This window comes from Equus quagga, chromosome 6 (genome assembly GCF_021613505.1).
Source record: "Equus quagga isolate Etosha38 chromosome 6, UCLA_HA_Equagga_1.0, whole genome shotgun sequence".
Taxonomy (NCBI): domain Eukaryota; kingdom Metazoa; phylum Chordata; class Mammalia; order Perissodactyla; family Equidae; genus Equus; species Equus quagga.
The window spans coordinates 20,429,832-20,455,127 of record NC_060272.1 but is presented as its reverse complement, the minus strand read 5'-3'; the positions used below and the strand labels follow the sequence as shown (position 1 = coordinate 20,455,127).

Below are 25,296 nucleotides of genomic sequence, written 5' to 3'. Positions count from 1 at the left end.
TAATTTTCGTATTTTCTTTCTCATGTCATTTTGATAATCTCCTTTTTGCGGGGAGAACAGAAAATATCAAAAACTTTCCAAAAATCATTTACCCTCCTATGTTTCCTCTGCTTAGCAGGATATACTAAATCTGTACTTGGACTTCCTATTGGGTAACTTAGCACTGGTATTAGTGGCAAAGGAGATTCAAGGACAGAGCAGATCAGCTAAACAAATATTTGTGGAGCAACTACTTTGGGCCAGCCCTGCAGTACGTGCTGGAGAGACCACCATTCCTGCTCCCAAGAAGCTCACAACTGAGTAGAGAGCACCAAGAAAGGAACAAAGTATAATGATGCACTTTAAAAAGTACTCCCCCAGAGGTACTGCCTCATGTGTGCCCAATTCCAAATGGTGAAAATTTTATGTTGTAAGTGACAATTCCACCCCCTGTACCTCCCCCTTCACGTCCCAGGAGGCAAGTTTGACTTTTTCCTGGGCCAGAATTTATAATCTGATTTTTACATTGTTCTTCCTTCCAATCGTGAGACTGAATATTAGTACTATTTTATGAAGAAAAGAAAGCACTTCATATTAAGTAATACAATCATAACATTTTATTCCACAGAATTTATATGTAAATCTCCAAAGAATGACTTTAGCAGCCTTGTGAACACTTTATTATACAAGTGTAAATGTGATTTATGTACATGATGTGGGAAAGAAAATCTAATAGCAGATGAGAGTTTCATTTAGGACTTTGTATTTCTTCCTTTATTTGTTAGGAAACTCAGTATGCTGTCTGGTAGGTACTGTTCAAAGTTCTTTAAAAAGATTAACTGATATAATCCTAATGTTGACTCTGTGAAGTAGACACTATTACTTTTGCTGTTTTATAAAGAGAGAAACAGGGACGTAGAAAATTTAAATAACATGATCAAAGTCCAAGTGGTGGGTGGCACAGCCAGAAATTAGAATCAAGACAGTGGCCGTGGAGCGCATATTGTGGGTTTTACACAACTACACTGATATGTACATCTGAGATTACTAGTGCTTCAGTCTTCTGGTTCACACTTTCTTTTAATACCCAAATAAATGTACTAAGTCCTTATACAATTTTCTGTAATAAACTCAATACCCACCCCACTGTTTTTAAGCATTCCCAGAGGATTTATGTTTATATAACCACTTGTGGCTCCAACTTCTAACTCCTGTTGACATCTTGATACTTGTTTGCTTTCTTCCTTCCTGAAGATGCTGCTCTTTCTTCAGTCCCACATTGCCGGAGCAGAGAAGGGAAGACTTTCTCCTTCAACCTCCTAGATTGCCCAGTACCTCGTTAGCCCACTATTGTTGTATATAACAGAGCTTTACTGAAAGTTTGGGGATAGTGGGGTGAATAGTAGCACAAAGCAGAAGCTTCTGTCTCTAGACATTTAAAAATCATTCCTGTCAATGGAAATTCCTTACCAAATCCTTTCATAACCAGTTTCAACGCCGTGCCATTTTGCCAGAGCCACTTCCTTTCACATATTGCTTCCAAACTGGAGTAGGCAGGAGCCACCCCAAATCCCTATCCCTTTCTTATGCAGAAAATTGTCTAATATTTATTCTACTTTTTTTCCACTAGACTAGTCCAGGAGACCTTGCCTTTCGCAATCAAGAAGACCATAAAGATGCTTTCACTAACCAATAGCTCTCCGCATCTGACTGGTGAATCATAGTAGTCATTCACTATCAACTTTTTTCCCAAGAACAATTTTCATTACATTAAAAAAATATTAAGTATGCAAAAAACTCCAAAAACTATTGGACACATGGGAGACCAAAATGGAATAAAACACAAGGTGTCTCCTCAAACAAGTTAAACATAATTAAATTTACAATAAGCCCAATGATTTAATAAAGAAACCATATTATGTATCTTTAACAGGTTGAATTCACAATTCTCCATGATTCTGACTTAAGATATATGACGTTAAATACTTGTTGTACTGAGAGGAGCTAAGAATTTAGAGTAGTCAGATGTATTAGAGAAAGGACTGCCATAGTAACATTTAATTTTTTGCTCAATAAACAATTATTATATATCTATTATGTTCCAGGTCTGGCACTTAGAAGGAGAAGTACGTGATGAATAAAGTGTGGTCCTTGACCTCACGAACTGTAGATATAGTGGGCCATATAGGAACACTAGGAAATAATTAGAAAATAGTGCAATCTGTATTATGTACAAAGTGATATGTACACGGTGGTACAAAATAGTAGAATATACAACTGGCAGTCTGATTGGGTTAGGCACACCTGTACCTAAGATGCCATTTTCTCTTAAAGATGAGTATGTGTTCCAGGTATAAAAGGATAGAAGAAAGGCAATGTGTGAAGATTTGGAAGAGCAAAACAGCATCATGTTTCTGTGTTTTGAGCATAAACTCTATGTGTGTTGAAAGCAGAAGGGAGAGTGAGGGGAAGAGAAGAAGACGGACAGAGGAGTCACCAAGATGAGAGTGGAAGAATAGATTAGGTCTCATACCAGAAAGACCATTGTGTATCTCACGCCAGGGTGCTTAGACTTAGAAACACCAGGGCCAGGTTTTCCAATGCTTGTGAAAGTTCAGATTTCTGGACTACATCCTGACCTACTGGATCTGAAATTCTCAAATGAACCAGAAAAGTGAAATAATTTTTATGCATATTAGGGTTTAAGAAGCTCTGCTATAAGCAATGGGAGGCTTTGGCTCTTTTAATGTGCATAACGCTGGGTCATATCTGGCACTACAGACCATTATACTGTAGTGTACGTTGTATGTGTGTTTAGGACCATAATGAAAAAGGTAGTTTTTATATAGCTTGAAAGCTGTATGGTACCCTGGGTAGCAACTAGTTTAAATAAATGAAATTATATTAAGTGCCTACTAAAATACCATTGGTGAAACTTTACCAAGTGTTATTTTTTTTTCTTTTATTCCCTCCCTCATGCTCAATAAATCCTGTCTAAATAACTTAATCATTCTGGAACATTGAAACAGGCTTCGTGCTTTGAGGATAACTAAAGATTTTCTTAACGATAATGAGGCATTTGAAAATGCTGTACCAAAAATTGTATGTGACTTTATTTAAACTACCAAGCTGGCTTTAAGTTTCATGCAGAGAATGCTTTTAATAAGAAGCTGTTATTTGGTATGGCTAGGGTGGTAAATGAGATGGCTCTTAACAACATGAGGTTTAGGAGGGGTAGGTAGAGCGACCACTACTCTTTACAGCTATTGATGGAATCAAGAACGCAATCTATATGTTTGTCTAAAACACTTCATTCTATGGGTAAGGAACTGCTTGCATATGTGAAAGTGGAATCTGAATTAAAATAGAAAATTGTAAAATAAAATGAATTGCAGTAATGACAAGTGTAAACTACAACACAAACAAATAGGGAAACTCTGTCGAAATAAAATAATGCTAATGATTGCACTGGGGTATGTGGTTAAAAAAAAGATGTAGGAAGCATTATGGATAATCATTTCAAAATGAAAGAAAATATACTAGGATTCATAAGTAGAAGTACAATACAAGGAAATATGACTCAATCCTTCTCTTAAGCTTCAACATTGACTAATATCGTCCTAAATGATGGGTTCTGCTTTTTAAAGATTTTCATATGTATGGCTACACCTCAACACAGAAGATAAAGTCAATTTCCAATAGAACAAGTTAAAAAAATAGATTTTAACTCCAGCTTTATGGCTTTTGATGCATTAGCTACAAAGCTGCTATGTTTTGACTGAATTAAACATAGTAGTGGGGCATGAAGTTCATGAACTTCTTTATCGGAAGGACTTGTTTATATTTGTTAATTTTTAAGAGAAGTTTCTGAGCTAATTATAGGGCATTTGGGAGATGAATTTTAATACATCTATAAAATTTTTTTCCATTCCTGGTATGCTGATATTCCAAACACTTCGACTTACTCAGCAAAATCGTAGCAGTAAACTTTTCCCTTTTATTTAACAACCTTCTGAATAAGGGCAGCAAGTATTTGGAGGGGGAATTTGGTAAATTTTCATAAATAAAATCCATATTATTTTTAAAGTCTTATCTTTGAAATCATACTTTTTAAAATTTAGATTTTTAAAAGATACCATTGGAAGCACAGTTTTTTAAAAAAAATTAGATTTTTGGCAAATTTATAAAAAGGCTGTTAGCATCCCATAGCTAAATCACATCATTGTTGCGTCCATCCTTTCTGCTTTTGACTATTGTTATTATTGGAATATTTTCTGATGTCTCTGAAAGCAGGATGGATGTTGTAGTAAAACAGACTCTCCTCGGTCTGATTGATTTTGTGCTTTACAACCCATTTCAGTTATCAGAAAGGATTGCAGTTTTTCCTCCTGCTATTTGGAAAGAATGTAATGGTCTAAAAGATTGCCTTCCTTCTGAGGGAGTTTCTCTCTTGTCAAAGTAGAAACAGTATATTTGTTAAACTGCCTGTAACTTTGGAGTGAATACTTTCAATTCATTTATTTCTCTGTTCGCTGGTCTATAACTATAGGAAACACTCAAACATGGCACTTGGCAATATGATCCAGCAGGTCTGTAGGAACATGACTAGGATGTTCCAAAATCAAGATATTCCAGAATGGAATTAAAACCATGTTTTTTTAGTTCCCTAATATTAGAACAGAAGGTGGTTAGAACACAGCAATATTTTACTTTAGTGTGAATTCATATAATGACTGTTCTTGTATTGTCCAATGAAATTCCTTAGCCATTACTATAAAAATAATAGAAACAAACAAATGTATTTTTAACATTATACTGTAGGCAAATATCCCAGGAGCCGTGAAATGAGGAAGATGTAAGACGCTAAGATACGTTGGTATTTTACTATTTGAGGAAAAAATATCCATCAAAATTTTTTAGAAGAGAGTGTAAATTAAAGACATCTCTTAGACCAATAAACATGGTCAATGACTTGCACTAAGTTGACGTAATGAGATAAATATAATTAACTATGATGACAAAGGATTGAACCACTGCAGCTGCTCAGAGGATACTAGCAGTTTTAGCTGGAGACCATTTGCTTTTGTACAATTGTGGATTGTACAGAGCTGGCTTTAGAAGGAAAGATTGAGATTAGTATAATTATGTAGTTAGAGGAACTGTAGGTCCAATTAATTCATTTTAATTTAGAATACCGTGTGCTACTTGATAAAATGGCTTTTCTGGCACTTGGATATCCTTTTAGGCATATTTTGGAGACCTTGTAATGTAAATAAACTTCTGTTGATTTGCTCAGGTCTATGGGATTTGGACTTGGTCCTGGAGTGAACACTGTATTTAAATAAACAGGTAAAAGGCAGGGTGAAAACATTTAGAATGCTCACTATTGGAATGAGGAAAAGAGAGGGCCGAGAAACCAATGGGAGCTTTTTTAGTAACTCAGCTTGGTTGAGATAGATTTTCAGGCAATATACAACAATGGGAAAGATTAAAACAAAACAAAACAAAACAAATAATAGTTATCGATGTCTAGCTAGAAATAGGAAATAAAAGTCCCATGACCTTGAGTCTGGATGCTCAGAAGGCTGATCCTAATACATGAAGTAAGGAAGTCAGAAAGGTGCTAGAAAAGTGGAAGGGAATACTCGGCAAAAAGATATCAATATCCAGATTAATGTTAGGCACTGAACAATACTTAGATCTTCAGGTAAGAAATTTTTGCTTCAGCAACAATTCTCAAAGTGTAATTTAGAGTTCCTAAAATCTTTTCAGGATGTATGGGAGATCAAAACAATTTTCATAATATTAATACATGATTTGCCCATTTCTCTGTATTGACATTTGCATTGATAGTGCAGATGCAATCGTGAGCAAAACTGTTGGAGGTTTAGCACAAATTAAATTAGTGGCACCAAACTATACTTGTAGTCATTGTGTTCTTTACATCTATAAACTTACAGGAAAAAGAACTCCAGTTTTATTTAAGAATATTCTGAGGAAGCAGTAAAAATTATTAATTTTGTTAAATATCAACCCTCAATTACATATATTCTCCATATCCAGTGTGATAATATGAGAATTTATAAAGCATGTCTTCTGCATACTGAATTATAATGGCTGTCTTGATGAAAGGCACTTATGCAGTTGAACTAGCCACTCTTTCCTAAGAACATTTTTTTTAATGCAAAACAAATGATTGACGGACAAACTGTAATGATTCAGACATTTTCTCCAAGTTGACCAAAATAAGCCTGACACTTCAAGAAAAATAACTTACACTGTTTGTTGCCGATGATAACATTTGAGCTTTCAGGGGAAAATTGGAATTTTAGAAAATTTATAGCCACTACCATAAACTTGAAAGGATCCTAATATTTATGAAAATGATGAAGTATTTCAGCATTGGAAAACTCCGAATAATACATGAACCAATATTTTTTCAAATGTCAGTGATTCAGTTACAAAATCGTTCATGGGTGACAGAACTATTCATGGTGAAATATAGACCAATGGGACATTGCAACTAACCATGAGGAAAACCCACTTGTCAAGATTTGGTATAATATCAAAGAAGAATGTTACCAGTTATCTGAAAGGACAATTAAATATACCTTTCTTTGCCATCTCCATGTCTGTGTGAGGCTGAATATTCTTCATTTATCTCAACCAAAACAACATATTGTAACAAGTTCAATATAGAATGCGGATATGAGGATCTAGCTCTCTTTTTTTAAGCCAGACATTAATGAAATCTGCAATAATGTAAAATAATGCCACTCTTTACACTAATATATTTTATCTTGGAAAATATAATTATTTTTCACAAAATATTTAATTTATAATATTTTTTATTTTCATTTATTTATTTTATTTTTTTATTTTTTTGAGGAAGATAAGCCCTGAGCTAACTGCTGCCAATCCTCCTCTTTTCGTTGAGGAAGACTGGCCCTGAGCTAACATCTGTACCCATCTTCCTCTACTTTATATGTGGGACGCCTTCCACAGCATGGCATGCCAAGTGGTGCCATGTCCGGACTCGGGATCTGAACCGGTGAACCCCAGGCCACCGAAGCAGAATGTGCACACTTAACCACTGTGCAACCAGGCTGGCCCCTAATTTATTCTAATATAAGAAGTTTGTTATGGTTCTTTATAAGTGGACTGAATAATTTAAAATAATCATTTTTTTATTTTTAAAATAATGTGTGTCTATAAATGTCCAAGACAAATGCTCTAAGGTTTCTCAATATCTTGAAGAATATTAAGGATCCTGAGAACAAAAACTGGGAATTATTGAGCCACATATGTAAATTTGATAGTCATCAGCTTGGAAGTTCCATTTGATACTGTAAAGGTGGTTTTATATTTTGAATGAGGTAATGAACAAGATCCAGGGCTTTGAAAAATCTGGTTAGGATTCAGAGGAACAAGTGAAAGAAAAAAATTTTCACCCATAAGAGGATGTAAGAGAACCAGTGTCACCAGATTTAGGTGCACCAGAAGATTGCAAGCTCCAAGAAGAAGCCATTGCATTTAGTCAGGAGGACGTTCATAATTACAAATGTTAGAAAATCTTCAGTTGATTTGACTCCAAAGAACACATGTAGGGCTTTATGTTCATTTATTTTTGCTAGATTAATAGTAATAGTACTAGTTAATTTCCAAAAAGAGGAATAATGACAATAGCTAATTTGGAAAAAATGTCTTTGCAGATGTGATTAAGGATCTTGAGATGGGGAGATCATCCTGGATTTCTGGGTGGACCCTAAATGTTCTCACATATATCCTTAAAACAGGGAGGCAGAGGAGATTTGAGATGCACAGGGAGAAGACACTGTAACCACAGAGACAGAGATTATGCACCCACCTGCTAAGGAATGCCAGCAGCCACGAGAAGCTGGAAGAGGCAAGGAACAGATTTTCTTCTAGTGCTTGTGGAGGGAGCTTGACCTGGCCTTTCCTGATATCAGCCCAGCTGTTCTGATTTTTTAGTTTTGGCATCTAGAATGGTGAGAGAATAAATTTGTATTGTCTTAAGCCACTAAATTTGCAGTAATTTGTTACAGCAGTAATTGGAAACTAATTCTAGTATCCTCCAGTGGTTGGGAAAGGTGTATTCCTTGATCCACATTGTTCCTCCCATTCTCCTCAAGAAAATCCCCTTTGGCACCTGCCGGAAGACTCATGACCTGCTAGTGTTACATACTGTCATTTATCAGATTTCTGGTTGTCATCTCTCACCAACTTAAGATTTTATTACTAGTTAACTCTCTTTCCCTTTACTTCTCTTGCCATCATTCTTGGCAACTTCAGTATCCACTCATCTATCCAGTATTCTGGCCTCCACACATGCCCTAGATCATATTTTTCTGCTTATTCAAAGAATTTCCTCCTACAATTCCCATGCTGCCTGCTCAGTCATCAATTTTTTTGTCTATCACATTATTCCTATCAGCATATGAATATCCAGTAAATTCTCCTCCCTCATAAAAGCAAAAACCTTTGACCTCATATATCCCTCCAGTGCCTGCCCTGCTCCTCTACTTCCATTATATCAAACATTTGCAAGACAATTGTCTGTCTATTGCCGAAATTCCTGTTCCCTCTTGTGCTCACATTCTGCTGAGGCAGCTCTTGTCAAGGTCAGTAAGATCCTGTCTCTTGTCAGTTTCCATGGTCGTTCCTCATCTCGGTTAACCTCTTAATAGATTTGACATGATGGATTGCTTCCTTGTACTTGAATCATTTTCTTCCCTTGGTTTCGGGCATCCTCCACTTTCCTGATTTTCTCTTTACTTCACTGCCTTATTATTCTCATTCTTCCTGCTGGCTACTCTTCTTTTTCTGAATCTGGGCACTCTTTCCTATCTTCTCTCCTTAGGTTATTTCATCCAGTACCATGACTTTATGCTCCATGCCAATCACTCTCAGATCTGTATCACCAGGTTCAACTTTTCTCCTGAGACCCAAATTATTTTATCTAACTGTGTACTGATAAGCTTCATTAAAATTTCTAACTGGCAGTTCAATCCTAACATGTCCAAAATAGAACTTTTAATTTCCAACTCCCATCGTGAAGATGGTGCCTCCATAGTCTTCCCTATCTCAGTTAAGGGCACCACTGTGCATTCAGCTGCTGAGGCACAGGCTTCAGAGTTATTCTTCGTTTATTCATTTTCCCGACACCCCTTTGCCATACAACAGCAAGTTGTTTGGCTATTATTCAATACATATAGCCACTGTGATGACTTTTTGTGACTTACTCCACCATCACTGCAGCCCAGCCCACCAATGTGTGTCACTCATACTGTTATCATAGACTATTAACTGGACTCCCTGCTTTCACTCCTGCGCCTGCCCCAACACTCGATTCTCCGCACAGCAGCCACTGTGATCCTTTAATATGCAAACCAGATCACTTTTCTCCATACTTAAAATTCTCCAGTAGCTTCCCATTCCACATATTAAACCCAAACCCCTTACCATAGTCTGTGATCTGCCCCCTGCCTACTTCTCTGACCTTTCTCCCCTACTCTCATTCACTCGTCTCCAATCACATTGACTTTCCTCTATTTTTTCAAAGTCAACAAGCTTCTTCACACATCAGAACCCTGCATTCCAGTTCCTCTGAACCTGCAAACCATTCCTTATCTTCTCATGGCTGGCTCTCTTTTTCCTCATTGAGGTCTCTCCTCAAACGTTGCTTCCTCAGAGAAGGTTTTCTTGCTTATCTTATCTCGAATGGTCAATCTATAAAAAATCAAATTGCCCAAACCAGTTTCCCAAAATCAGTTTTTTTAAATTTGCCAAATAACGAAACATTATATATAGTTTGGATATACTTGGTAAATTCAGAAACTTTGCTATTGGGAATAGATTAATCAGGGAATTTACTTTTGATTAATTTCCTTTTAATGAATTGGTTATGAACAAATTGACCTTGAGCCATCCAAGACATGCTACCATCATTTTATATCCTTTACTCTTTTTTTCCTCCATAGTATTTACTTACCACAAATCATATTTATTTACTTGTTTGCTTTTATACTTTCTCTCCTACCCTTTAGAGTCTAAGCCTCATGAGGAGAGAAATTTGTATAGCTTGTTCAACTTTAGCTTTAAAGGCTATAACAGGTGCTCAAAAAATATTGAATGGATGGATGCAGTAATGAGTGGCAAAAGAAAGTGGACTTGAATAGATCGAAGAGGGAATGAGCAATGTGTCAACATAAACTGAAAATATGCAACATCTCATTTTCTTGAGATGTCAAAAAGAGAAAATGAGGGCAGAGATTATGAGGTAAAGTGACATAGAGGTTTTTGTTTATTTAAGTAAAGGAGAACGATGTCTTAGAGTATGAAATTAACAAAAAAACAAAAGAGGAAGAAGAACCACCAATAAAGGATACTGATTTTTTAATTCTGTATAAAAATAGAAGATTATATAAATTAGCGAGTGAGAATGTCACTAAAATCACTGAGTTTTATATCACTTTTTCTATTTCTAAATTGTGTTTCTGGGTTTATTTTAAAGATTATTAGGAGATTTGGTTTAAAATCTTCCCCCCATAAAAATTCGTGAAACAATCTACAGTGAATTGTTTGCCACTGATTTTATCTGTTACATAAGTGCTTAATTGAGTTTAGATCCTTGCTAAAATCATAAATAGATTTTCAGAACATAAATGATTGTAAAATGATATTAGAAATAAATGTGAAGCACCATGATAACCAAATTAATGAGGAAGAAAATGAGGGAGGAGAAAAGTTGAGAAAGCATTTTACCATGCAGTGCTTGTCCTAGGAGACCAGATTAATGACTAGTATGTTAATTTGTGGTGATACAGATTAATATCCCACTCATTATTTATTTGTATAGATGACTAATTTCTGAAGAATGATATTGTAAATCATACTGCATAACATTTAAAAATGTCATTAAATTAATATTCCAGAAAACTTTTATTATACATTTTACTTTACAAAAAAATTGAGGAAATATGCAAAGATCATAGGGATGAATTCAGTATAAACACTTCCAGAGTGGAGAAATAGGTAATTCTTTCTTTTATTTAAATATGCCTATCTTCAGAGTTGCTGTGATGGTCTTCTGATAATTAAAGGAATTATTAAATGTGGTTGTATTAAAATTATTCGAAGACATTTTTGTTAAAAAAATTCAAAAGGAATTACAATTCATTATTATAATGTGTGTGATAAAAACTAGGTGAGAAATTGCTCTTCAGATAATCTACCTGTCTATTCATCTATCCATAATTCAGTACAGAGGCATACATAGTTTCTGGCACAAACTAGCTCTGAAATGGCAGGGTAGTAATTAATTATCTGCTGCAGTAACAAAATCTGTAATTTGAGAATTACAGTGCACAAATATGTAAATTTACTCTGAAAATTTCTCTTCAAACCAGATACACATTGTAAAATATCTGATTAGCCATGGTCGATATGATTTAATCTTTCTTCATCTATTTCATTGCTATGTTTGAGTATATCTGTGGTCTTAAATTGTAATAGACACTTCAAATTTTGTATCAAAATGTTCACATATCAAAAGTAAAAAATATGAAAAGAGTCATAAAATATCTGTTCACATCATGCTGGGGAGGTTATTATAGCTGTTGTTTCAAGATCATTACGTTTTGGAATCAATTTTATCTTTAAAACAATAAAAGTCCTATAAATATTGTTTCTCCTATTGCAAAAATCTACCTGCATATGAATCTTTACTGATTTTGCAATTTGTCAAATTTAATTTTAAATTGATGTTGCTGATTTTATCGCCACCAATTTTATTTAAGTTTAAATCCTTCAATTAAGCGTCAGCAATCATTTGTATGTATAATAAAATGTCTCTGAAGGGAATATGGAAAAAGTTGATATAAAGTTTCTAGTTATAGGTGTTTTGTTATTAAATTTTCATAGAATGTTAATGTTGAAAATTGAAGTGGATGCAGATAAACTTCATGCATTTCAACTTCACTTCCTACTTAACGATATAGCACATAAATTAATTTTCTCATGAAGCTGGGAGAAATTATGTTTTTATTCAATCAGTAATTAGATTGCAGCTTTTTATTTGATGTACCACTCTTAGGCATTAAAAGGAAACTTGGAAGTTTTCTGCCTTGATGGACTTCATCTGATATCACTGAAAGAAGAGTTTATTAAAATCCTCAATGAAAAACAAGATAATTTTTTTTCTAGTCTATTCTTTAAATTCCTAAGCAAGCCTAGCAAATTTTTATTTCTTTTCAGTATATGCTACAATTTTTGGTACATCAATAGAAAGCTGTTACTTGTATAGTGTGGGTGAAGAGTATTTTTTATTTATTAAAACTTTGCAATGAAAGGAACTGTATAGTTTCTCTGTAATAATTAAGTAAATATGATGAATTATTCAGCACCTAACCTTCCTTTAATTTATAAACACTGATTTTATATATGGATTATTCTTTTGCAGAGCAGCAAAATATTTTGTTCTTTTGACAAGTTTAAGCTCTTGTTAAAATCATAATGTTAATTGCATAAAATGGAAACGCAACTTCATGGTAAACATAGTAGGAGAACAAAGTGAGAGTTTTGCAAGTTCAGAGTCAATACAAACAACTAATTTTAGTATATTTAACTTCTGATTTTACCAACTTTTCACAAAAAAATTCTTAAGAAAATCATCCAATGTATTGGCTTCTAGATTGTTCAGTTTCTGATATAAATATTTATATATTAAAATTTTATGAAGCCATTAGGACCAAAAGTCACAAAAGTATGTTTATCCCTAAGCATTAAGGAATCAAATGTGTAGAGAACAATTGTTTACAGTTTTCGTCGTTGATTGGATTTCAGATTATCTGGGTCTCTTTTATAAGGGCACTAATTCCATTCATGAGGCTCCACCTTCATAACTTAATCACCTCCCAAAGGCCCCACTTCCAAATACCATCACTTTGGAGATTAGGTTTCTACATAGGAATTTTGGGGGAAACACAAACATTTAATCTTTAGCACGCCCCTTGATATATCACACTACAGCCTGGAACCCAACATGAATTATTCTCAGAACAGAATCAGAATACATGATATAGTCATATGCCATATAACAATGCCAACGATGGACCGCATATACAATGGTGGTCCCATAAGATTAAGACCATATAGTCTAGATGTGTAGTGGGCTCTACCATCTATGTTTGTGTAAGTAGGCCCTATGATGTACACACAAGGACAAAATTGCCTAATGGTGCATTTCTCGGAATGTATCCCTGTCATTAAGTGACAAATAACTGTATAGTATTTTATCTGTCTGTGCTCTTCATGAAAGTATTCTTTTGTTTATTTGTTTTTGGATGCTATGGCATATTCATAACGCAATTCCACTTCATCAGTAGCTCTCCCTGCACCTCTGCTTTTTATTATTTCATTTTATTCTACTGTCGTTCCATCTCTTTTTATAATATATTCAATGGTTTGATTACTGTGCTATTGTGTGGTCTTTTATAACCTAATTAAAAATAACTATGAGATTGGGGTTATGGAAGATAATTTTATTGATGTATTTTATAATTATGTATTGATACAGTCCAGTGTCTTTATTTTGGCTAATTATAAAACTTAATTACTAGATTATCCAAGGTGGTCTACTGCTGCCTCAAGCCATCATTTTGAAATACAGTTTTTACTTGCTGAATACTAAAACCTCCTATTTTTAGATTTCTCCCTTGATTTGTGTATAATTATTCTCGGTTTTCTTGATGGATAAATTCATTTGGAAGCATCTGTTATTTAAGTAAGAAAATAAAATGTCCTACAGTTAAGTCTTTGAACATAAGATGATAAGAACATCAGAAGGCAGTTGAGAAGGTGGTCATACAATTATTTATTTTCAACAGTTAATACCACTTGACAATTAAGGAGCAGTTTAATTGTGAAATGTTTTGCTTTCTTTTAAATTTGAACAGGCTATGAGGTCTGAGAATTGTCAGGTTTCCCTTTGGAAATTTTTCCTCTCTTTGCAGTAACTAGTGTACAACGTACTAGCATTCATTCTGAAAAAGAAAAATAAAAAACTATAAAAACAGAATAAGTGTTGAATCAAGTATTTAATGTCATAGTCTTTTATAAATAATGAACTTGTGGTCGGAAATTATTTTCTCAGTGACACCTTTTTTTCTATCATTGCTGGGTTATGCATGACTATGGAATAAAATAAGTAAGAAACTGCCATACATATACCTTCTTTTGGATTGCTATACTTTTTAAAAGTGTTTAATTCTAGGAAACACTTTTCTATAAAACTTGCCTGTTGTGTGTAGTGCCCACTGTTGACCAGCCATTATCCTTGGAGAGCTAAATTGGGTTTAGTAGATTGAGCATTTCCGGTTAGAGACTTAGGTTAATTTAATGCATTAAGCTCATTTACTGTCTGGAGCAGATGGATGAACAGTTTCAGTATGAATACTAAGCCTTTTCATCCTTTACTTCTGCTTTTGTTACAGAGACCCTTGAAACTCTCATCAGACAAGCAGAAAATTACACCAGCATACTTTTTTGCAACACCTACAGGAACATGGCCTTAGAGGCTGCTGCTTCAATTCAGGAGTTCTTCACTGATGTAGGGCTCTATTTATTTGGTGCGGATGTTAATCCTGAAGAATTTGTAAACAGATTCTTTGACAGTCTTTTCCCTCTCGTCTACAATCATCTCATTAACCCTGGTGTGACTGAAAGCAGCCTGGAATACTCAGAATGCATCCGGATGGCCCGCCGGGACGTTAGTCCATTTGGTAATATTCCCCAAAGAGTGATGGGGCAAATGGGGAGGTCGCTGCTGCCCAGCCGCACATTTCTGCAGGCACTGAATCTGGGCATTGAAGTCATCAATACCACAGACCATCTGTATTTCTCCAAAGAGTGCGGCAGAGTCCTTCTGAGGATGCAGTACTGCCCTCACTGCCAGGGCCTGACTCTCAGTAAGCCTTGTATGGGGTACTGTCTCAACGTCATGAGAGGCTGCTTGGCACACGTGGCAGAGCTTAATCCACACTGGCATGCGTACATCCGGTCGTTGGAAGAGCTGTCAGATGCCATGCATGGAACATATGACATTGAACACGTGCTCTTGAACTTCCACTTGCTTGTTAATGATGCTGTGATGCAGGCTCACGTTGATGGACAAAACTTATCGGCACGGGTAAGCAGCCACTCTGCATTTCTTGTCTGATTTCTTACAACTTATATAAAGTTTGTTGAGTGTAAGCACATCACTATGTACTTTAAAATTATGGGAGATTAACAAGTTAATACTTTAGGAAATGGTGGGAGAATTCATGGGTTGTCATATTCGATTGAAGATACATATTTTATGTCTTACATTAAACATTTGGTTAGCTAAAATACCACTTTTTACTCTAAGTAGAAGCCTTCTCATAGAATTAGTTCAGTGAGGTAGAGAGGGCTCAGGTTTAAAGTCAGGACTGGCATGAATTTTTTTTTTTTTTTTGAGGAAGATTAGCCTTGAGCTAACTACTACCAGTCTTCCTCTTTTTGCTGAGGAAGCCTGGCCCTGAGCTAACATCCGTGCCCATCTTCCCCTACTTTATATGTGGGATGCCTACCACAGCATGGTGTGCCAAGCGTTGCCATGTCCGCACCCAGGATCCGAACTGGTGAACTGGGGGCGGCTGAGAAGCAGAACGTGCGAACTTAGCCACTGGACCACTGGGCCGGCCCCTGAGACTGGCATGAATTTGAATCTGCGGTCTGGTGGCAGTAGTTTGAAAGTCCCTTAGCTTCTTTGAGCCTCAATTTCCTCATTGATAAAGAAAGAAGAGTGATATAAATTTTAGAGTGTTCTTTTTGGGGAAGATAGGCAATATGTATGCAAACTACATAGTATGGTACCCAGTACTCAAAAAATGGATAGTTAGTGTTTCAAAGGAATTCAGCTTTAAAAGAGAAAATTCAGTTATGTATTCATTAAGTGAAGACTTGATAGCTTAATGTTCAAAAGTATTTCTTCGGAGACTCTCCAAAATCTGTCACAGTGATGGTGTGAAGATCGTTCAAAATGTGGTATATACAGCATCATGATGTTTTATTCCAAGAAGACTTCAAGAACCAGAATCATCAAATCAAAGGACATGAGAGTTTTCTGTTTCCCCCACCTTCCGTAAAGCTATTTTCTTAAATAGTCACAGGCTCCCTTAGTAATAGTTCTCATATCCCACACAGTGAAATAGGACATGCTGCTGATGTTTATCCTAAATCTTTTCTCACGAAATAAAATTAGACTCCTCAGTGCCAACAGAATACATCTCCCCACTCTGGCACTGATTTACCGAATTAATAAACGTTCTCATTATTAACTTTCTAAGTCAGTTCCTTAAATTAATTTCTGATAGAAACTGGATCTGAAAATCTGTATGTCTAACCACCTTCTCCCTTTTTCTTCTTAACTTTCAGGGTTTTTGCAGAGCCTGTGTGCACTTATACTTACCTTTATGCAAATTAGAAATGGTGCCTTCTTTAGATGGAAGCCACACCATGATATGGCTTGTCAGGTAGAGTGTGAGCTGGATTTCAACTCCCACTCACTGTTCCATTCGGCTGGGTGTTCCTATACAGTGAATAATGTTCCCAACCATATATCACGGTCTTGGTCTTTTTTGCAATCTCTCATTCCTTTACAGAGATCAGATATGTGCCAGAACTTTTGAAAGGGATATAGTAAAACACTCAAAATGAGAGTATAAAGATTTCTGAGGTTTCAAGTATTTCATAATTATGAGGAATAAGCATTTAGATCTAGGAAACAAAATGTCAATATTATGATATTGAGTATCTCCAAAGGGAAAACAGGCACAAGGAATCTGAAACCAAGTCCAGACTTGATTATTAGTTTGGGGAATGCCATTTAATCATTCAGGGCCAGGGTTTTCTAATGTATATAAGTAGATAGATTTCTTTTTTCCTGAGCAAGATTCACCCTGAGCTAACATCCATGCCAGTCTTGCTCTATTTTTTAGTCTGTGGACTGCCAGCACAGCATGACGGCTAACAAAGCGGTCTAGATGTGCACCCAGGGGCTGAACCTGGGCCACTGCAGAAGAGCACATGGAACTTAACCACTCGGCCACCAGGGCTGGCCCTGAATTGATTTTTAAGATCCTTTTTATTATGTAGTTTGGAGACCTGGAGAGGCTTTGGTATCCTTAAAAATCATCACAGAGAAAATTACTTTTTCTATATCAAAGACTAAAATAACACAGGCTTGTGGTTAACTAGACATATTTTCAAATCGTGAGTTTGCTACTCATTAGACATGTGACCTGGGCAAGCTGCTAAAACCTTTTGAGTCTGACTTGCCTGGGTGAAGAAGGGGCAGTCATGGTTTAAGGGAGATAACGAGGGTAGGGATCTGACAAGGTAGTTGCTACCTGAGAACTTGCTTTTTTCTTTCCCTGTTCTGAAGCGAGTCCTGAGAAAACAGTGAAGCAGGTTACTTTAGTATCTCAAAGGGCTAGAATCATCGTCGTGCTTGTGTTTTATAAACAAATTTTAAACAAAACTTTTGTCATATGAAACTCCTTGGTGGATTTTCAAAGACCATTCTTTTCTTTTAAGCAAAGAGTTCGATTTCATATAAGAAATAGTCTTATGACTATCTTGAGAAACATTCATATAAGAAATAGTCTTATGACTATCTTGAGAAACATCAATAATTACTGATAAATTGTAGACTTTTTTCTAAATAAAACAACTGAGATTCTCTTTTTTACTTATGGTGACAGAAGAAGGAGAAACTGGCTTTAAATTCATTGAAAATTGACTCATTAATATTTATTTCTGCCAACTTCAAAGTGATTTATAAACTGTTTATCAAGCTTTGATAACCAGTTCACACATCAATGAATTTAACAAATTCAAAATAAATTACTGGAAAGCCAGCAAATAATGACCTTTTCACATTCCCAAAGCAATCTCTTAGATCTAGTACTTTCAAGTCTAGTCCTAGTAAATACATATTTCCACTTTAAGAAATCCTTAGAGGTACCTAATGTATCATATTTCTATTGAATGAATTTCAACTGGCAAAAATAATGTGCTCAGTTTCCTGAGAAAGTTGTGAGCATCTTCTATTTGGTAAACCATTACAGAAGCAAAATCTAATTTACAATAGCATATTGTAATTTTATAATTATCCTGGGGATTAAGACAAAAGTTAATCGAACATTAACAGAGAGTCAACAAAGCATACATGTTAGAAGCGCAGGCTCTGCTGTCCGAATGGATTTCACATCTGTCTCTATCACTTACTAGCTGTGAGTTTGGGCATTTAATTATTTAATCTCCCTTTACTTCAGTTTCTTCTTTGATGAAAAGGGGCAATAACAATACTTACATCAAAGAGTTCTTGTGAGAATAAAATCAACTTTCACAATCAGACTAGTGTCTTGTACATGGTAAGTGTTTAAATCCTGCTAATTATTATCACATTATATTATTTATAAATACTTTGTTAATTTCTCTGACATTTTAAATGCTCTTTAGGAAATCAATTCTTTACTTTATAAATAAAAGCTTGATTTTTTTGAGTTTGTATTTGCTATTAATTGCATTTAGCAATGAATAATAATTATTTACATTATATCATTTATTATAGTATTTATAGCAATAATTTAGTGTTTTAACTTATCAAAGGAACAAGAATGCAGGACTTGGGTTAATTTCAATGTTTCATCACCTTTCAAAGGGCATATTTGTTACCAAGAAACTCAGCTGAACATGGATTCTATACAATTTTACAAACAAAAGTGTTTTTTTCCAACTTTATTGAGATTTAATTGATAAAATAGAATTGTTCTTTACATATATGGTAGTATCCACCAGTGAAACCATCTGGTCCAGGGCTTTCCTTTGTTGAGAGGTTCAATCTCCTTACTCATTATTGATCTATTCAGATTTTCTATTTTTTCCTGATTCAGCCTTGGTTCGTTCTCTGTTTCTAGGAATTTATCCATTTCTTCTAGGTTGTCCAATTTGTTGGTGTATAATTGTTCATAGAAGTCTCTTATGATCCTTTGTATTTCTGTGGTGTTGGTTGTAATGTCTCCCCTTTCACATATAATTTTATTTCTTTGAGTCCTCTTTCTTTTTTTGTTAGTCTAACTAAAGACGTCATTTTTTTTAATCTTCTCAAAAACCAGCTCTTAATTTTTTTTGTATGCTTTCTATTCTTTTTCTGGTTTTTATTTCATTTATTTCTGCTCTGATCTTTGTTAGTTCCTTCCTTCTGGTGACTTTGGGTTTAGTTTGTTTTTCTTTCTCTAGGTTCTTGAGGTGTAAATGTAGGGTGCTTATTTGTGACTTTTTTCTCTTTAATGTAGGTGTTCATTACTATAAACTTTCTTCTTAGAACTGCTTTTGCTGCATCTCATAAATTTTGGTATACTGTGCTTCCACAGCTGGAAGCAGGGAGCTCACTCCAGATTGTATGGCACTCTGCTGGGGTTGGGGTTTATGACGAGAGTGTGTCTCAACCTTTCCCACTGTTTCAATGTGTAGGAGTCACTTAGCTAGTTTCTGGATTTCTTTCAGAGGAAATTGCTCTGTGTGAAGCTGTACATTCAGTGCATTTGTAGGAGGAGGGGAGTTCCTATGGAAACTAGAAGCCTCCTATGTCATCATCTTGGGAATTACTACCACAAAAAGGTTTTTTTAAGTCTATTTTAATTGGATTAAAATAATAATTTCCAACAATGAAAGTCCTCCTCTGTATTTTTAAATAGATAATTAGTTTTTCACATATCTTACCTATGCACTATTAATAGAGATTCAGTTGGTTGCATCCAAATTACTTTAGAATAACTGTGTACTTCAGTTTTAATACCTATCAAAATTTAGTTTAAGGTGAATTGTACACATTAATGCACTCGACTTAATCTCTGTTGTTGAGATAACTAGTATCTCATCACTTTCTCTATAATCATCCACATCTGAATCTGTAGAATGAAAGCATAGTGAATTAATCATGTATTTTTAGGTATCTCAATGATATCTTTGTATATAAATTGAAAGGAAAATTAAAATAATAGCCTGAATTATTTATGGTAAAGCACTAATTTTGTTCTGTTTCTTTTATTATGCCCTATATATTTTCCTAAAATCACTGTGTATGGGATTTTGCATAATAGACATTATGGGACAAATAACATTGAGGCAAAATACTCAAAACTTCAGTCTCCAAAGTGACCCAAGTACAATACAATGCCATCTTAATTTTAGATATCTTAAATTCATAATTTACAATCTACAGTAAATACAGCACTTGAGGTTGACAACAGTCATGATGTTTGCTTAGTACAGATACCCATAATTCTTTATTTCTACCTAGTTTTCTAAGAGAGGCATATTATTAAAAGTCTTGTGAAGGTTTGAAGGCCAATGAAGGGACGTCTGACAAAGATCTCCCAGAACAGTGGTCCATCACATTTGTGGATAGCTCTAGTTGTTGCAATGTTCATCCCTATGATGAATGAATATCTGCATCTTGAACTGCCATGCATGGGACTCTAGAATGTGATGTTTTGAAGACAGGGACTAAGTCTTGTTTATCTTAGACTTTAAATGTTTGAGGGCTATAATTCTGTCTCTTTGCCTGACATCTTTCTAAGCTATTCACTCCCATTTTATTCAATTCTTCTTTGTATGCTTTCTTGTTAAGATTACAATTTTAACTGCACAGCTCTGTCTTGCTGTCCTGGAGGACCTGCTGACTCAGGAGAGAGTTGGCCAGACTGGAGGAAGCCTGGAGCTTGACAACCGATGGACGCTGGGCATGGATCTTTCCATTGCCTCACCACCACAGCCAGAGGCTTCTCCTTCCTCAGGGATCTGGCCTTGGAGGATGCCTGGTTGTGCTCTCAGGCCTCTGGAAAGCGCACTTTTTGGAAAATCAGGAATGGAAGGATAGTTTTCAGAACCTTTAAGTTCCTCCTCAACTTTTGCATCGTGTATGCATTTGCTTTGTTATCCAGGTTTCTCTGAGCTAACAGAGCTCTTATCCCAATAGCATGAGTTTTTGTCTCCTGAGAATAAGAAGGTTTTAATAATACCCAGTTTTTAATTTTTCTGAAATAATTTTTGCTTGAATTCTGTAAGTGTATAGCCGTTCAAATAAATCACTGTTGTTTTCAGCTGGTTTGGAATGATTCTCTTCTACCTTAAATAGGGTAAATTCTCTCTAATGTGAACACTGCATAAAAATATGTTACTTTTTATTGATGCAGTTCAACAAGGACTGGATGCTTCTGCTGGATCTTTTGCCTCTCCCTTTCTACCGGGGTGTTTTCTGAATGCACAAAGTTTTCTTGGTTGGAGATTTTTCAAATGATTTTTAAGTGTATGGATAACTTTTGCTTTTGCAGTTAATTTTGTGCACATTTGCTTTCTTTTTTTCCTTGAGAATTTGTAAACTAGTATTTAACTCAGTTGCATAAGTGAGCAATCCTTTGGTTTCATGGGTTGAGAGGTCTCCATTTTCTGATGATGTAACCAGCTCTACATTCCTACAATGCATGTTGTCTTCCCCAACGACAACGGCACAATGGCTCATCTCTAGCAAGTGTCCACCTAGAGGCTTGATCTGACTCTCTTTATTATTAAGAACTTGCTCCACAGGTAGGGTTTTCTGAAAATTTTTTTCTCTGTAGTAATTTTGCCTATTCTTTCCTTCCATTTCTGAGATTTTTATAGGAGCAGCTTTATACTTTTCCAAAGATTGGAATTTTCCTCTAAACCCTCTACCAATGCTATCTGAAGCTAATCTCCCTTCTTCTGATGGGTTTTGAAGGACTGTTTGGTTGCAGCAACTTGATGCTGGATTTGCTTGGATGTATCTTCTGAGTTAATCTTGCTTTTAATGTCATTCCTTGGGGATCTGGACTTGGGCTAAACTCTCCTGGTAGCACCCCCACTGCTGGTCACAGAGTCTCAGGATCACACAGAACATCATGGCCATCAGTGGACCCTCCATGGGCCCCAAGGCCACTGATGGCTCACCCCATGTTGCCATGACTCTGTGGCCACAAGAGACCATACAGCCCTGCATTGAGAATTCTTCCCAGAATCTCCCTGGTGCCTAGAAACCAGGGCTGACCTCAGTGGAGGTGGTAGAAGTTACAAGTAAAACAGTGCCTCCAAACCTTTCCCACATCTTGACCCACAAAGTCCGTGGTCATCTCCTGTGACACTGGGGGTATGGATTAGGCTCTGTAGGCCAAAGAGGATGGTCAGTAGCTCTGTCCAGCCTAGGCCTTTCCTGGCTGCACCAAGAACCAAGCAGGAAATGTCTTTCTACATCTGTAATCTGTTCTTGGTCACTGGTTGGGAAGCTCCACAGCAGAGGGCTGCAGGCCCCCAACCTAGCCACTGATCCTCTTCTTCTTCAATGAACTTTTCATTTTGTGCCCTTGGAGTCCTAATCCAGCCAAAGATGATCAGAGAAGACCCGACTCTCAGTGTCCCACTTGGTTTGTGTCTAGCTGGCTATGAATGTGTGTGGGGAAGGGTGTGAGAGGCATTATGATGGGCCCTGTGTAGAGTTTTAATCACTTCTCTTTTCATATTTAACAACTGGAGAATGAGTAATAGGAATTTTTGAAGTGTTCACATTTCAAGAATGTGCAATCTAATTATGTGATCTTTTGCTCCACTCTCATTTTTCTCCTCTGACTGAGCCCACAGGGCCTGCATGGATCAGAACGGCTAGTAGCTGACATCTAACTCTTCAGGAGCCACATTTTCAGTCTGGTGGAACCTCCCACTTTTTAAAACTGAGGCTTGCTCACTCCTTCTTACATTTTCAGCCACTCCCTGTGTTCATTTGGAGATGAGAGTAAGCAAATGAGGCACTGCTGTAGTTACTGCTGCAATCATTGCAAAATTACCCAAGGGAAATGTAAATAGTGATAGAAATAGAAAACCCGGAAAGGTGCATGGTAGGGTATGCGAAGGTCAGCGTTAAGATGTGTACTGAACTCTTCAGTGACCTTTGAGCTATATTATCTGTATAATATGGCTAGTGTGATTTGAAGAATCCTACCTCATTCCATCAACCGATAGTAGATATTTGACACTGGATATCACAATTACACAACGAGCCTTGCATTCCAAGGTGACTTCCAGGTTTTGATCTATGAATAGGAAACCTTTATCCTCCAATTAGATAGAGGACTCTAACAACAATCTACCGTGTTGCTAAATGCTGTGTAGTTATAAAAATCTAACATTAGAATAATATTCCAGTGTTCCTTCCTTCACTAAGTGTAATGCTAATTATTGGTATTCACCTTTCAAGCAGCTTTATTGTGCTACTTATTCCCAGAATAAGAATTGGATAAATCTTTCACAACTGCTCATTACATACTAATTTTAGAGGCAAATTTTTTAGGGTTTGAAAATTGTATTTTGATCTAACATATTGAGAAAAAAAGGCACTAGAAAAAAATACTGTGCTTATAATGGATGGGGTGTTTTTGGTGGGAAGTGATGGAAACTCAAATTCATTTAAACCCTCCTAAGGAAGGAGGGGAATATTAGACCATATAACTAAGAAGTCAGATAACTGAAGGTCTGATTTGATCTAGTTCCTCATAAATGTTATCAGGATTCTTCTCTACCTCTCAATGAAGCTTTGGTCTCTTGGTTTGTTTTTCAGGCAGGCTGTCCCTGGTACAGCTAGGTGTGTGGTACCTGGTACACGTAGCTATGTGGTAACAAGCTAGGCCGTAAAACCTCTGGGCTCATCATCTTTCAGTTTAGCAAAAAAAAATGGGACTTATTTTTTATTGATCAAAATACCCTATGCTCTTGCTCATTGCTCTGATTTTGATCCTCTTTGTTTCCCTGAAGTATCTACTGACACTCTGACTGTCCACTGTTGGGTTATATTCTCACACTGGAGCCACGTTTGGAGTCAGCTGACCTAAACATGTCAGCAGAGATTTGGAGAGGGTGTTCTCAGAAGATGAATACAGCACAGCAACAAGAACAGAAAACAAAAAAGAAAAATGAAACAAACAGGAAATGAAGGCGTATCCTTTATAATAATAAAGGATGCTATCCATAATGAGTATCTGTTAGGAATATGGCAAATAGCACCAACATACATGTAAGAATAAAGTAAGATAAAAGATAATAGAAACAAATATATACATTAAAGATAAAACTAATAGAAAAATGAAAAATTTTAGAACTATTATATAATTCCAAGAGCACAGTGGAATTACTGGAAGTATTTGCTTTAAAATCAGAAATAAGATGTCCCTGTTATATATTACACTCTCCAAGTTAATGTTACCTGGAGGCACTAATTATTACAATTAGGCAACACGTCAATAAAAGATAACCTGATAAAAATGGGTAAAGAGTTTAAGCAGACATTCTCCAAAGAAAGTGTATAAATGGCTAATAAACATGAAAAACTATTCTACCTCATTAGTCATTAGGAACATGCACCTCAAAATCACCATGAGACAATGATACTTCACACCCCCTAGGATGGCCATAATATAAATGGTAGAGAGTAACTAGGGTTGGTGAGGCTGTGGAGAAATTTGAATGATCATACATTGCTGGAGGGCTTGTATAATGGTGCAGCCACTTTGGCAAACAGTTTGGCAGTTCCTCATATAGTTAAACATAGAGTTACTCGATGACCCAGGAATTCCATGCCAAGGTATATACCCAAGAGAATTTAATACATTTGTTCACAAAAAATATAGATATTCATGGCAGCTTTATTCATAATAGCCAAAAAGTGGAAATGACCTAAGTGTTCATCAACTGATGCCTGGATAAATAAAATGTTTTATAGTCATATGGTGGAACATTATTCAGTGATAAAAAAGAAGTGAAGTACTGATACATGCTACAATATGATTGGACCTTGAAAATATTATGCTGTGTGAAAGAAGTTAGTCACAAAAGGCCACATATTATATTATTCTGTTCGTATGAAATGCCCAGAATAGCTAATCCATTGAGGCAGAAAGTAGATTAGGGGTTACCAGGGGCTGGGGAGGATGCAGGAATGGGGGATTATTGCTAATGTATATAGGATTATTTTGGGAGGAGAGTCATAAAAATATTGTAAAATTAAATAGTGGTGATGGTTGTTGCACACCTCTGTCAATATAGTAAAATTCCCTGACTTGTACATTTCAAAAAGGTGAATTTTATAGTAAGTGAATTATATAACAATAAAGTTGTTATAAAAATTATAATGTATAAAATTATAAT

At 35.8% G+C, this 25,296-nt stretch overlaps 1 protein-coding gene across 1 annotated transcript in view; it reads left to right on the top strand.

Annotated features, from left to right (window-relative positions):
* GPC5 (glypican 5) overlaps positions 1-25,296 on the top strand; it is a 693,690-nt gene that overhangs the window by 215,571 nt on the left and 452,823 nt on the right. The window contains exon 3 of the mRNA XM_046664799.1: positions 14,493-15,187. Coding sequence (XP_046520755.1) covers positions 14,493-15,187 — 695 coding nt within the window. The remainder of the gene's footprint in view (positions 1-14,492; positions 15,188-25,296) is intronic.